Source organism: Anas platyrhynchos, chromosome 1, assembly GCF_047663525.1.
Source record: "Anas platyrhynchos isolate ZD024472 breed Pekin duck chromosome 1, IASCAAS_PekinDuck_T2T, whole genome shotgun sequence".
NCBI lineage: Eukaryota > Metazoa > Chordata > Aves > Anseriformes > Anatidae > Anas > Anas platyrhynchos.
In genome coordinates, this window is record NC_092587.1 from 192,848,779 (window position 1) to 192,862,958 (window position 14,180).

A 14,180-nucleotide genomic window follows, 5' to 3' on the forward strand; every position below is an offset into this window, starting at 1 on the left:
CTAATCAAAATAGGTCAATGTGGACACAACTTTAAAGTGTTTTTCATGCTGGGGTCACTTTGAATAATTTCTTCCTTGCATAATTTCCATTTTCAAAATCAGAGAAGTAAAATCGTATTTGAGATTCTCTATCTCTCTCTTGGATTTGGTTACTAGGGGATAAGAGCCTGTAAAGAAATATCTTAGAATAGTTTGGGTTGGAAGGGACCTTAAAGATCATCTAATTCTAATCCCCTGCCATTGGCAGGGACACCTCCCACCAGACCAGGTTGCTCAAAGCTCCATCCAAATTGGCCTTGAACACCTCCAGGGATGGGGCATCCACAACTTCTCTGTGTAGCCTGTTCCATACAAAAAAATAAACATAATTTCTATAAGAAATCAAGTTACAGAAATGAAAATCAAGGAAAGAATGCACTACAGTTCTTACAAGATAGCAAATTTAAAAATGATACATTATAATATAGTGACAGCAATATAATCCTGTCAGAAAATAAGCAAAGAGTGAGTGGTTTGAAGATGTTCTGAGAAAGAACTGTGAGCCCTTAAAGCACAAAAAGAAGTTTGTAGAAAGTTGGGAAATAAATAAATAAATTTTGGTAGTAGGGGGAAGACACAGAGTTGCTGTCCTAAGCCAAGACTGAGTGAAATGAGACAAAGGAATGGGTGCTTCTGTAGTGTTCAGAAACATCTACATGTTTTTACCATAATTTCAACTTGTATTTGGCAGGTAGTTTTTCCTTTTTGTTGTTGTTTTTTAATAGCTACAATCCACTGGACACAAACATTATCTCTATTCTGAACATCTGCACAATTTACAGCACGTGCAAAATAATTATAATGATAGTAATAACAACAGCAGCAACCAGAAAAAATAAAACACTGAACTGAATAGTTGAAGAAATGTGTGTTTGGAAAGGTGATAATCAGGAAAGAGTATCAAATACAGCAGATAAACTATACATGTAGAAATGTTCTGTGGTAAGGCAATGCATCTTAGAAAAAGTGCTCAGGTAGAGTGAAGAGTTTGGGATTCAACTTGTACGTGATATAAGAAAAATTTACAGGGGAAATTGTTATCAAGATGTTCAAGATACATATAAGGGATGAGAAATTGAAAGGAGCAACAGCTGGAAAGAAGATAAGATCATGGGATGAATATGCAAGCAACACTATCCTTGACTGTCAAAAGAGAAAAATGTGGATGAGAAGAAGAAAGTATCTTGACAGAGTACTTTATACTTCATAGAGCAGCAGATGGCTTGGTAACCATGACAGTCTGAGTCAGGCACAACTGAACGGGGACCAGGTTCACCCTGACTATTCCCAGAATTCTCCTGAAGGGAAAAGGTTTGTATCATCTCCTCTGCTGTTGTACCTACTGCACGCAAACAACTTAAGGATGTTTCATAATATTTTCATTGGAACATTTCACAGAAGTGCTTCTTTGCCACAGAAAGATGGCCTGCAATTTCTGAGAGAGTAATCATCTACTGTTTATTGAATACACCAAGTAATTTACTTCTTTTGATCATCAGAATAAACAAAAATGCTTACCTGAAGGTGGTTTTGTTTCTGCTGGGCAAGTACAATCCTGATGTTAAAACTGATCCTTTAATTTGTTCAAGAGCTTCTTCTAGCTGAAAAGCTGCTTTTGTCTGGACTAGAGTTATCAGGATAAAAAACACACCAGAAAAAAAAAAAAAGGAATATTTTACCATACATGTTTTGGTTAAGATTCTTAAATTTGGAAGCCTAAATCCAGACTGTTACAAAAAAAAAAAAAAACAAAAAAAACGTAGTTTAGCATTGTTAGGCATGCTGGAACATCTCATGTTCCTCTGAAATAAAACCCAGTCTATTTAAGTGTTTATTGCAATGCATTTAGTCAACAGTTTTTCTATTTGTTCTTCTACTGCACTGTTGAAAAAGTGGGTGGTTAAAAAATCCAGCACTAACTTTGTTTTCACATTGTGATTATTATGTCCATGCACTAAGCCAAAGTTATGACTTGCAGGTGTTTTATAGAGGCCAAATTGTGACTTAGGAACTGAATCAGTGGAGAAAGAAAGAGTCCAGACAGGCACAAGGTTTTGCTTCATACAAATAAGCAAACATAGGATAGAAAGTGGCAGAGACAGAATTGCTATTAAGGAAAACCAAGAAAAAAGTTATGATTCATTATCATTGCTGCACAGTCTGGGCTGTCAGTAGGGCTATGAAGAAGAAGCCCTGAGTACCATTCTATTTTGTTATTTTAATCTGACATTTGATCTTGAAGTCAGAGACATTACCTCACAGCTGGCGCAATTGCAGTTGGAAGAGTAAATCTGTTGAAGAATTTCTAAGTAATATACCACATCTTCAGAGTTTCAACACTGGAAAGTTGACTGGAAGTCAGACTTGGCTGAAGCTGTTAAGAACTCCTGCCAATCTGCCCTGATTCCAACTCAGAAAGCAGGAACTGCGTTGCTGCGATCATTACTTCCCAGCAGTGAAAGAACTGCTTAAAAAGCTGACTAATTCAGCAAAAGTTATGTAATACAATAATATACACTAGGACTGCCTTTACTTAATGATAAACAAAATGCATATTCTTGAATATTTCACACTCAGGGCTTCACACAGGGGATTGTCACACCATCCCAATGACTTTCAATGGCCTTGTAACATCTTATACGCAACTTTGAAATCGCAGTATTAGAAGCAGAGGACACTGCAGTGAAAAATTGGGGGAAAAAAAGGAAAACACAATATCCCTGGGAGCTAATTACATGCTGTGATTGAAATATAAAGAAATATTTCACAATATAGTATTTAGAAAAAAACAAACAAACGTTGTTATTTCATTCCTTCTACCACTTCTGTCATAAGAATCAGACCTGTGCTTCCTGTCAGTTATGTTTTGCTTATTAATTCAATTAATTTGAATTAAGTTAATTGTTTTGTTTTGCCTTAACTACATTTTATTAGCATAAAAAAAATGTGTATTGTAAATAATGTTTAAATTTTAATTTACAAACCTATTTGTTTGTGCTGAGAAGCAGGCAGATGAGCACGCTGGAACCTCTCAGTTGCTTCTTGAAGTTTAATCCTCCTCTGTTGCAGAACTTTGTCTCTTAGTCTTTGTTCTTTTTCTTCTTTTTGCTTCCATCTTTCTTCAAAGGCTCTGTATTTAGGAAGCAAAAGTAGATGATACCCATGTTTTCTAATTACATTTACAGAAACGTCAGCATCTAGTTTATTATTTTGTGGTTTTGGAATGGAAGTTTGCTTGTCCACAAATTAAATGTGATAAATTTCAGCACAGTTGGATCATTATGGTTAGACTGAACCTAAATGGGACAGTGGGTTATGAAGAAGAGACACACCATAATCCTGTTACTTTGTTAGCATCAACCAGAGATGTAATTCTTTCTTATACACGAATTAACACGCAGACTCAAACAGTTCTTGTCACCAGTGTCATTTTCACTACATTCTTTACATTACCACCAAAGTCTGTCACAGTGGGCAAACCTACAGGAAGGTGAACTACAAATACTGTGTGTGCGTGCCTTTCAGGAGCTGTTGAGGAAATAGTTTAAGAGGTGTTTTCAGAAATGACATACAAGAACTACAGCTTTAACCTAGAAATGCATGAGTTAGTATCAGCTTCCAATTGTTGAGAAACTTCCTGAAAAACAATCAGTTTAGTAGCACAAAGTGGGATAATAGAGTGGTGTGAAACTGTGACTGACTGAATCTGTTGTTAATATCATATACATTTAAAATGTGTCCTTCAACCAGCTGCAAAGCAATGCACATTCTGATTGAAAAAAAATCACAAACTTCTTCTGTAGGCACAGGTTTGTTGAAGCTATGTGGAATTTTTCTTCTTGCTGACAAAAGCCTCAACTTTTGCTGACAAACTTAAATTGGTTCCTTGAGTAAAACATACCTTCCATCAGTAAACTCATTGGCACAGTGCCTCCATAGACAAAGCAATACTTAAATACACAACTTCTAATGAGTCTGCCATGCAGGAATCACTACAACTGGAAGCAAAGCTGCTCCTCAACAGAGTTACTCCGTAACTCAGGCTATTTGATTTATTTTTCCCTTTTCTTTCTAGGGAAAAAGTTCAAATATTAAACTTTAAACTCCCTAGTATCCCTTCAAAATGCTGCCAATTCACCTGTGAAAACAAACAGGAAAATAATTTGAAATAGTAGGTTCGGGTTTTGGAAGTCTAAAGGCAGTAAGTGCACAGTAGTTAAAAAAATAGGAAAATATCCAACTAATTCCCAAATACAACTTTTACAGGCATATCCACTTTATTACACCTGAAAGCCAAAGAGTAGCAGATACCTAAGGAACTTTTGCTATTTGAAAACACAGATATGCATGGTTGTCAAAACCCACTGAATCTAATGTCTGACATTTCCCAATTTTATGGACCAATTATTGCATTAACAGCAAGTGAAGGCAAAACATGTATTTTTTGAAGTGGAAATGCACTGTAAAGGGCTTCCATGCAGCTATTCAAAACTTACGTTGCTAGTAACACTTAATAAAGTTATGCTTTCAAAAATCCAGAGGAATTCCTAAGTAATTCAAGGTAATCACAGAATCACAGAATGGCTGAGGTTGGAAGGGACCTCTGAAGATCATCTCGTCCAACCCTACTGCTGAGCAGGATCACCTAATCTTTTCTAGAGATGAAGAATTACAAAGCTCTATAGCCCAAATGAAGAACAAGACAGCAGACTGACTTATGCAAACAGAAACTGAATCACAGAATACGTAAGGTTGGAAGGCACCTCTGGAGGTCCAACCCCTGCTCAAGCAGGGACACCTAGAGCAGGCTGCCCAGGATCATGTCCAGGTGGCTCTTGAAGATCTCCAAGAAGACCCCACAGCCTCCCTGGACAGCCTGTGCCAGGGCTCCCTCACCTGCACAGCAAAGAAGTGCTTTCTGATGGTCAGAAATAGTATTAAAACATGATCCCATCACTGCAGATTTCATTTGAAATACCTCTTCTCAGCAAGTAGGAATGATTTGACACGAGGCATGAGGTGAGGCTGGACAAGCAGTTATCCAAAACCAGAAAAACCTGTCAGAGAAATATACCCACATCACTTTAGTTGTTCATATAATCTAGAAGTTTCAGAAATAGAATGAGAGTTTATTTTCAGCTTTCAGTATTTCTGTGTTTCACTTGGGTTAAATAGAGAAATATGCAATATTATATAATTTTTATGTTGACTGAAAGTATAGGAAAATCACAATCGAGGAAACAGACTTGCTTACCCCAGAAAGTATTTTAAAAACATTCTTCTCCATCTCCTTAATATTTCTAGAAGCTGCTCAAGAAAGCCTTTAGTTGAACTATAGCTGTTAAATTCAGACATGTGGGAAATTCTACAACTCTGGAATAACTCCAGAGTATAACTCCAAAAAGAAATGAGCAAATTCTGACAGAGCCTTTCACTATTTATTTTTAAAGGGATTTTGGAGTATGACATAGCTGCGCTCTTCCACATTCCTTACAGCTGGAATTAAAAAAATACTCTTGTTCCATATAGCTGGAAATGGGAAGGTACAACTGCTGATGCTGTCTGGAGTAAGACATGAGGGAGAAATAGCATTTTGTTTTAATTGGAAGGAAATGTATCTTTAAAGATACTCAACGAAGCCTGCATCATTAACTTCTTGACCTTACAGAATGTAAATTGGGAAACCCAGGTGCATTATGTAAAAGAAATCATTTCACAAATGCACAACGACATCTTACAGAAAACCACTTAAAACAAATGTTTGTCCATCCACCAGACGAAGCCACCAACTTGGGTTCATATCGCAGATGTAATATTGGCAAAAGAGCATGGCTTTAAGATGGGGAGTTAGCAGAAGAATTTCCTGATTGGTGTTTTTTTAACCTGGTTTTTCTGTCTGCTATAAACAATCCGCTGGTGCAGCAATTTTTGCAATGGCTGCCAAAATGTTTATAGCAAATTTGGAATACGAACCTTAGAAGATTTAGCATATACAGACATTATGTGGAAGGTATTTTCATGCTAAAAACAGTGTAACCAGATGGTAAAACTATTTCCTGGTTAATTTTATTAAATTACCTTCCCAGTGAAGTGATGGATGCTACAGTCATAGGTGGACTAAATGCTTATTACTGCCTTGGATGAAAAAAACACAAAACAATATATATATATAGAGAGAGAAAGAGTGCATTTGGAATGCTATGAAATGAACCTTTTGATACCGAGGTGGTGATATTCATCAGGATACAAATATCCTTTGTCATACCTTCATTGCAAACCAGTGCACAATAATTTAAAGTTGATGCGGAAGGGTATCTGTACACTTAATGACTACAGCAAGATCAAGGAAAGGGTAGAATGGGGTGTCACACTCCAAATGTTATCCATGAGCAAACAGGAAATACCCCGTATTATTAAAAGGTTCTGTGGAGGTTGCTCATAAATCAATTATTTTATTTAAATGAAATACTCGCCAGGGTCATAGGAACACATATTAGCTGTACTCCGTCATCTTCTGTGATGATTTGCTGAATGAAAAGGGACAGCCCCAAAGTGCCGTACTGGCTTCAGAAGGACTGACCATTAGGGCTCACAGGGGGCTGTGCTCCAAAACGCCCCAAGGGTTCACAACAGAGCTGCCCACACTATCCACCAATTTGCTGCACTCCAAATCTCTTTTATCAGTGAAAAGGAAGCATACCTTATATGAGCCAGGATATTTTTTTGTTAGGATAATTCAGTTCCTAAGGGACTAATTTGGACACCGTTAACCCAGATATAATTGTTACTGAAAAATAATAACACAATTGGAATATTTCCAAACAGATAAAGACTCAACAATAGTACTAATAGTTGAAACTGCTATTCACATGCTTAGTTCCTTCCCATTTTCTGACATTATGATCACTCTTCTCTTTCTCTTCTGGGTCCCAAAGCTGGTAGTTTCATTCTGGTGCTCCTGGGCTGTTACAGTGAGCTGTCAGCATCTGGAGTCCCTTCACCAGGAGCAACATGATATTTGTGCTAACGCTTTCTTCTCCCTCACCTCAGGATCCCCTTGGAGCATTTTTGTTTGCTGTGATGCTTTTACACCTTTGCTCTTCCTTCATGCATCTGCAGCCCCACAGTCCATCCAAACAGTCCACACAGGGAGACTTTTACACGTACCACATGCCATTTTATTTTTCTCTGTTGCCCCTAAAGTCAGTTTTGCCATCTCCAGGTCTGCATTTCTTTAACTGACTAGCGGTGAGTTGTTTATAGCTGCGGGGTCTCCTGTGCCAAGCCTGTGTGCCAGCTCTTATCTTCCCGAGCCTGCACTCCTCTACGCTGCAACCTGCGCCCCCAGATCCTGAGACCTCTGCTCTCGTACCAGGCCTGTGTTTCTCTGCGCTGTGTCATCAGGTTGGTTGTAAATTCTTCATCCTGCACAGATAGCTGCTTGTTACTGCTATCTGTATAAAACCATGCTCATACCATAAAAAGACAAACAACGTGAAATAAATTAGCCGCAGACACCTGGTCAATTAGAAAAATTGCTGTCCCAGCTAAACCAAGCAAAAAAAAGCTGCAGGCAGGTCATGAGAAGTTCACACAGAGCAAACTTGACAAGCCCCCAGCCTGAGACCTTGCAAAGTCAGCACAATCCTGTGGCCCGTCTGCAGCGGTGGCAGCGCTGGATTACAGGTCAGCGTGGTTGCACTGACCGCTGCTTTTTGCAGCTTCATTCTCATGTAGAAAGCAATACCAAATTCTTAACACTTGGTCTCCTCTTCTTGCCAGGTGCTAACAGTTCCCTCCCATTTCTGGCACTAAAACCTTTGTGTTTCTCTATCAAAAACTGAACTTAAAGATCTTTTATTAAATAATCAGTGATAATCAGCCAGTAGGTGGAGCACAAAGCTTGTGTATACATTGAAAATTATTATTTTCTTTTTTGAAAAAAAAGCAGCAGTGATTAGATTGAAAACTGATACAAACTGGGGAAATATTTCCTTCCCCAATTACAACAGATGGGTTAGCTATTCAGATTTCAAGGTAATTCAAAACACTGACCCATGGCAGCTGACTGCGGGGTTTATTTAAAAATGCACGCACACAATTGCATAAGATTTTCTGCTTCCTGACCCAACCATCTACCTGCAGCCAGTAACCTCACGGTGAAATGGGATATGCACTTTGCAGAGCAGTACCAGCAGGATGGCTGCAGTTCCCTGCATAGAAACACAAAATATGATCTCCTATTCATTTCTATAAAGTATGTGCTTAGTCAGTAGCTCTTATTTCTGAAATACTGTTATTTAAACAAAATATGTCAGCTGCTACCCCAGAGCTCATTTAATTCTTAAACTGGTCTTGAAATTGCAACATTACGTCTTAGCGAGACAATCGAGGAGTGACTCAGGCAATTTAAGTGAAGATAATCTGTGTGGCTGTTCATTACGTTGAAGGACTGTTGTTAATACAAAACGAAGGAGTTTGGTCTGTACAAGGATGCAAAGAAGCTGATGGCATCAGATATGATGTAAGCATGGGTTCCTTTAAGTATTCACCTTGAAAAAGATCTGTGACTGAAGTTGTTGAGGCTTTGCTTTCCAAAGCTACACCTGCTTATTTTTTTCTGTGCAAGTGATTTTTTTCTCCTTACTAATACATTAATTAACTGAGCACATCTTGTCAGAAGTGGATGATTTTTAATGTTGAAGCTGCTGCATTTTAGATGTATTAACAACAGGTCAATACAATCTGTCAGGTAAAATTTCACTACAAGTCCATTTAGAAAAGGTGGAAAACAAAACAAACAAAAAAAAAATTGAAAACTTCAATTTGCAAGCTCTCTGCACCTGGAGATCTCCTTAGCTTAAAAAGTGTTGGGCACTAGAGGCTAACACACTTGGCCCCATCCTTGGTATAAGCATGTTTAAAGATAGACTGGTGGTGGTTCTTCCAAAAAGAACCCAACAAACCAGCTCACACACACACACAGAAGACCCAAACATGTAAGTTTTTCTTCACAGTGCAACACAAGGAGAAAGAACCTAAATAAAACAAGATTAAGAACAGAGCAGAGGCTCTGCTATTTCTTCCCTAGGTCTGTTTGTAAGAGGAGATTCACTGCTATTGCTTTTCAGAAGAGGCTTTGTAAATTTAAGGGTAACCTTAAATTTGGCCATACTTGACCAACTTGATAAGCTTCTACAATGAAAAGTCTGCCTGGTAGGGGAGGAAAGACCAGTGGATAGGCTACCTAGACTTCAGCAGGGCCTTTGACGCTGCCTCCCATAAGATCTTAGTAGACGAGCTGTTGGTGTATGGGCTGAATGAGCAGGCAGCGAGGTGGATGAAAAGGGGGCTGAAAAGCCGATGACAGGATGGTGACCATGGCACCCAGCAGTGCTCCCCAGGGGACAATGCTGTGTCCAGTCCTGTTTAGCATCTTCACGAATCATCCAGATAACGGAGCAAAGCGTACCCACAGCAAGTTTGTAGATGACACAAAACTTGCGGGAGAAGTGGATACACCAGAGGCTCCTACTGCCATCCATAGGGATCTCAACAGGCTGGAGAAGTGGGCTGACAGGAACCTCATAGAGCTCAACAAGGAGAAGTGCAGAGTCCTGCACCTGGGGAGGAACAACCCCAGGCACCAGGACATGCTGGGGTGCACCTAGGTGGGAACCAGAAGAGCAGAAAGGGACCTGGGGGTCCTGGTGGGCACCAAGTTGAAAAAGAGCCAGCAACATGCCTGTGCAGCAAAGAACCCTGACAGCATCCTGGAGTTCCCTCCTTGGAGATCTTGAAAAGCTGTCTGGACATGGTCTTGGGCAGCCTGCTACGGGTGTCCCTGCCTGAGCAGGGGTTAGACCAGATGGACCCAGAGGTCCCTTCCTACCCCAGCCATTCTGCGTGAAGGTTAGAAGTAGAAAACAAATTGTCATATTAAACAGTGCATTCCCGTCTCCTCTGTATATTTGAAAGAAAAAAAAAATCAAGAGAAAATTCCAGTTTTGAAATTATAAAGTAGCTGTGCCAAGAATAACTTCTGACACATGCCTGCGAGCCCTGTCAGGGAGAATTTAGGATGCTGTCAGGTGAGAATGCGGAGCTTAAAGAAGTCCTGCTACCCTTGAGAAACCATCATCATAGCTAACACTTTACAATCTGTTACAAAGCTAATGGATCTTAGCTCATACACAGGTTTGGGACGTAACCTGATGGCTGATCCATCAGAAGATAAATCACTTCCTACCTCCATAACTTTTGGCAAAAAATATTCAATTTCAATGAACTTTTGACTTCTAAATTGCTTTCCACCATATATGCAATGGCCCGAAGTTTTGAATTATATTTCACAATTTATTAATACTGTATGCACTCACTACCTTTTTAACATTAGACAACTAACTCATTTGCAGTTAGCAGAAGACTTGTCACCACAGATTTCCATCTGAACTGCTTATAATACTTGTTTTCAGTTACCACAAATGGAAACAATTTCCTTCTATGAATACCATACCTACATTTTTAACTGGCTCACCTGGGTAACTTGGATTTATGCTGTTTCTTAAGGCCACAATGAATTCATATGGAAATGTATTTATGCATCGACGAGCATTAGTTTAGCTACCCCAGTCCATCAAAAATATGCAGGCTGTCTAGTGCTTGCTTTTCCATCAGAGTATAATATTTCAAGACCAACATATGATAAATAGTGTTCGTCTGAGATGCATGGTGTTACAGGAGTACGGTTCCAGAACACTAAACAAGATATTCGATCTTTCAGCTGAGGCTCAGTTTATTATCTGCAAAGGCTGTGGATCGCACACGGTCTTTAATCACTCCCAGGTGATACTACTGCCTCTTCCATTTTTCTTTATATTTCAAAATATATGCAGACAGCACATTATGCTGGGCTTTTGTGAGGCTAAAACAGCAGTAAAGCAGTATCTACTGACTCTAATGACTTCTCAACCCATGTCAATAAATAAATGTTGCACAGCAGATCACCTGATATGGGTACTATGCGGGATGAGTGTTTCAGAGAGTTAACACTAGGCAGACAAAGCTGGTCTGAGGCTGGGGCTGGTTCTGAAATGTCTCAGGGAGGAACCCATCTGTCTCCAGAGCACACAGCATCAGCCCCTTGTATATGAGAGTATGACCTAAGTCCTAGGGAAAAGCCCACTGTGCCTACCAAACTACCCACACCTCTGCACTGAAGCATCTCAACGTACAATTTACTTCACCCATTTGTCACAGAATATTTCACGATGTTGCATTCTCATGTATGAGGAAATGCAGGATATTCAAAGTTCCATTAAAAATATCAGTACATAATAACTTGGTGAAAAATATACTGCTTAACTAGGGAGACTTCGCATTGCATTCATTGGGCAGTGGGATTACAAAGCCACTTCCCATAGGGGAGGCTGTCCAGCTGTTGCTCCATGCACTCACTGCATACACTTCAGTAAGCAGGAACAATGGCCTGCCTGCTCTTACTGTATATCTGAGCTCATGTGTTACAATTCCACTGAAACTAATAAAAAATGGAAGTGTATAATAAATGCAAATCACAGCCACAAGAGGACCTGATAGTTACCTAGTTACCTGTGTTTTATACAATAAGAGGTGACTATATTGGCTGTCCAAAGAATAGTACTTCTGAATATTCACCCTTTAAAATTTATTTGTCCTATAGAAAAAAAAAAAAGGCCTAGATGCCTCTTGATCAAAGCACATCAAAGCACTGAGACTGCTTGGCAAAGTGAATATGCACACAGTAGAAACATATTGACCTGTCTCAAACTTCTGACTCAGTTTTTTATGATCTGCAACCAAGGAGCCCTAGCTACTTACCTTCTTCTTCTGTTTGTCTCTATCAGATATTTCTGTGCCTTACTCCGAAATAGCTTTTGATCTTCTTTCAATGCCCAGCGCTCTTCTTCTAAATCCCATCCAAAATGAAATGTTAAAGCTCCGTCCCTAGTCTTGTGTTAAGGACAATGGGAACTGTATCCAAGAGGTCGTTACCAGATGCAACAGCCTGTTTGACTCGACATGTCTTTTTGGGAGAGGGCAAACTTTATCCATAAGATACAAAATTGATATGCCATTTGACTAACTATGCAACAGTTGGTCCCATGAATATGTATTATGGTTGTATCTCACTTAATGTTCATCCAGAAAAAAATATAATTGCATTTTACTACTTCCAGTGATTTTTGCTGATGCTTTGCACTCACTTTTTATGACATCTGCAGATGAAAAAATCTCACCTTAGTCTATTTGAAGATACATTTTGATGTTCTTATCTAAATTTGTACCATATGGGTGCTTGTATCACAATGAAGATGTTTAAAGAGCAAAAATACCAACCCCCCCCCTCCCCCCTCACTATATAAAGGATTAGTTGTTTACGGGGTGAAATTATTTTTGTTGGATAATAACAGCTCTCCACAGAGTCACGCCTCACTGAAATAATGCCTTAAGTAGTATGGTACAAGCAGAGCTGACAACTTGTGTCAGTACATCTCACACCATTACTTAAAACTGAAGAAAACACAGATTTCCCAGTGAGGATGGAAAACATAATTCCCAAGGGCAGTATCTCTGAGAAGAGGGAAAACAAGGAAGAGTATTATGGAAAAGTTGACTTCGTACTTTGTTGTTAGAGTTGTTTAAAAACAACGGCGGAGGAGTTTTACCCTTAGCCACCTCAGAGGCAGCCCCTGACGGGGGGGATGCTGACAGGGATGCCACCGCCCTGTACCCATACCCCACCACCCCATAACCCCACCACCCCATAACCCCACCACCCCACAAGGGGTCCGGGCAGCCCGACGACCTCGGCAGCGAGCAGGGGTCCCCGCTGCCGCCCTTGAGGTCGCCTCCGGGGTGGGATCCTTGAGGGCTCCCCCGGCCGCCTCAGCCCCCGGCCCCGCGGCGGCGGAAGGATACGCTCCGGGATCCGCCATAGCACCCCCCTCGCCCGCTGCCCAGCGCTGGAGGCAGCGGCCGAGCGCTGCCCCCCCGGGCTCCATGAGGCGACCCGGGCCCGCTGCCGCCCTACCGGGGGGACCGGGAGCGGTTCTCGGCTCTTTTTTGAGGCACTTTAGCCTCGCTCCGCCGGCAACAGGGCCGCCATCGTAGCAACCGGCGACGCCGCTTCCTTCGCAACGGGGCGGGGCGGTGGGGCAGCGGCTGAGGGGACGGCGGTTTGGCGGGTGCTGCCATGGGTGGCCCTAAACCGGGTGGGGCCGGGCTGGGCTATGGAGGTGCCCGGGAGAGGTGGGCAGCGGGTCCTGGCTCCCCCGGGGGCCTGCCCACCTCCTGAGTCTATCTGAGGGTCTCTGAGGTCCCACTGGGCTTCCCAGCCTCTCTACAAAGAGCAGGATGCTACCGGATTATCAATTTATTTATTTTAAACCGGTCTCTCGAACAACCACGTTTCTCCTTTTTTTTTGCAGGGCCAACGAAGCGCGTTCCTGAGCCCGCTGCTGTTGATGGGCTTGCAGATCTCTCCGGGGATGTATGTGGAGTCTGTTGGTGGAGAAGACATGGCAAGAACAGGATAAACACTTTTTCAAAGCACAGAATGCAAAAAACGCAATGAAAAATAAATAAAAAGACATATAAATAAATAAATAATAAAAAGATATGTCAAAATATATATTTTTGTATACATTTTATTAAAAATGTAGATCAACAAAATAAGATATGTACAAATACATTAAAATATGTATAAATTTTATTTTAAAAAGTACATACATCTGCAAAGTAAAACAAACAAACAAACAAACAAACAAACAAAAAACCCCTAGTTCTTAAGAGTGAAAAGTCTTCATTTTATTTTTCAGGCAAAGCAGGGTGTGTTGTCTTGGGATACTGCCATGCCTTGGATGAGTTGTCAGCAGAAGGCTAAATGCCTTGGTGATTTCCTGGCGAGACATTTCTTGGCTGTTGTATTTGAGCTTAAACCAATTCTTCTCTTTTTCAATGTGCAGCTGTTCTATGTCTTTGACCAGGAGGGTAAAAATAGTACTCTGCATTTGTAAAATACTTTTCTCCACAGACACCCCTGCACATATTTGCAGCAGCTTATGAAGTAGGTGTTTCTCTTGCCATTTTACAGTCAAGAC

The 14,180-nt window shown here is 40.6% G+C and overlaps 1 protein-coding gene and 1 long non-coding RNA gene across 11 annotated transcripts in view; one reads left to right on the forward strand and one right to left on the reverse strand.

Moving 5' to 3' along the window:
* Positions 1–13,224, reverse strand: part of CEP126 (centrosomal protein 126) — a 35,712-nt gene extending 22,488 nt beyond the window's left edge. For 9 of the 10 annotated variants that reach the window (XR_003500368.3, XR_003500365.3, XR_011806521.1 and 6 more), the window contains exons 1-4: positions 13,000–13,224; positions 11,899–12,024; positions 3,024–3,169; positions 1,558–1,663 (exon numbers count right to left, since the gene is read on the reverse strand). Coding sequence is in view for 7 of the 10 variants with exons in the window: in XM_027467915.3 (XP_027323716.2) it covers positions 1,558–1,663; positions 3,024–3,169; positions 11,899–12,024; positions 13,000–13,082 (461 nt within the window). In the remaining 3 variants the exon portion in view is untranslated. Of the gene's footprint in view, positions 1–1,557; positions 1,664–3,023; positions 3,170–5,017; positions 5,097–11,898; positions 12,025–12,999 lie in introns of all 10 variants that reach the window. The other variant, XM_072032752.1, reaches the window with a different exon arrangement.
* Positions 13,198–13,711, forward strand: LOC140001348 (uncharacterized). Its single transcript, XR_011806522.1, has 2 exons — positions 13,198–13,329; positions 13,509–13,711. It is a non-coding gene; the product is annotated as an uncharacterized lncRNA (long non-coding RNA).
* Positions 13,712–14,180: the final 469 nt, after the last annotated feature.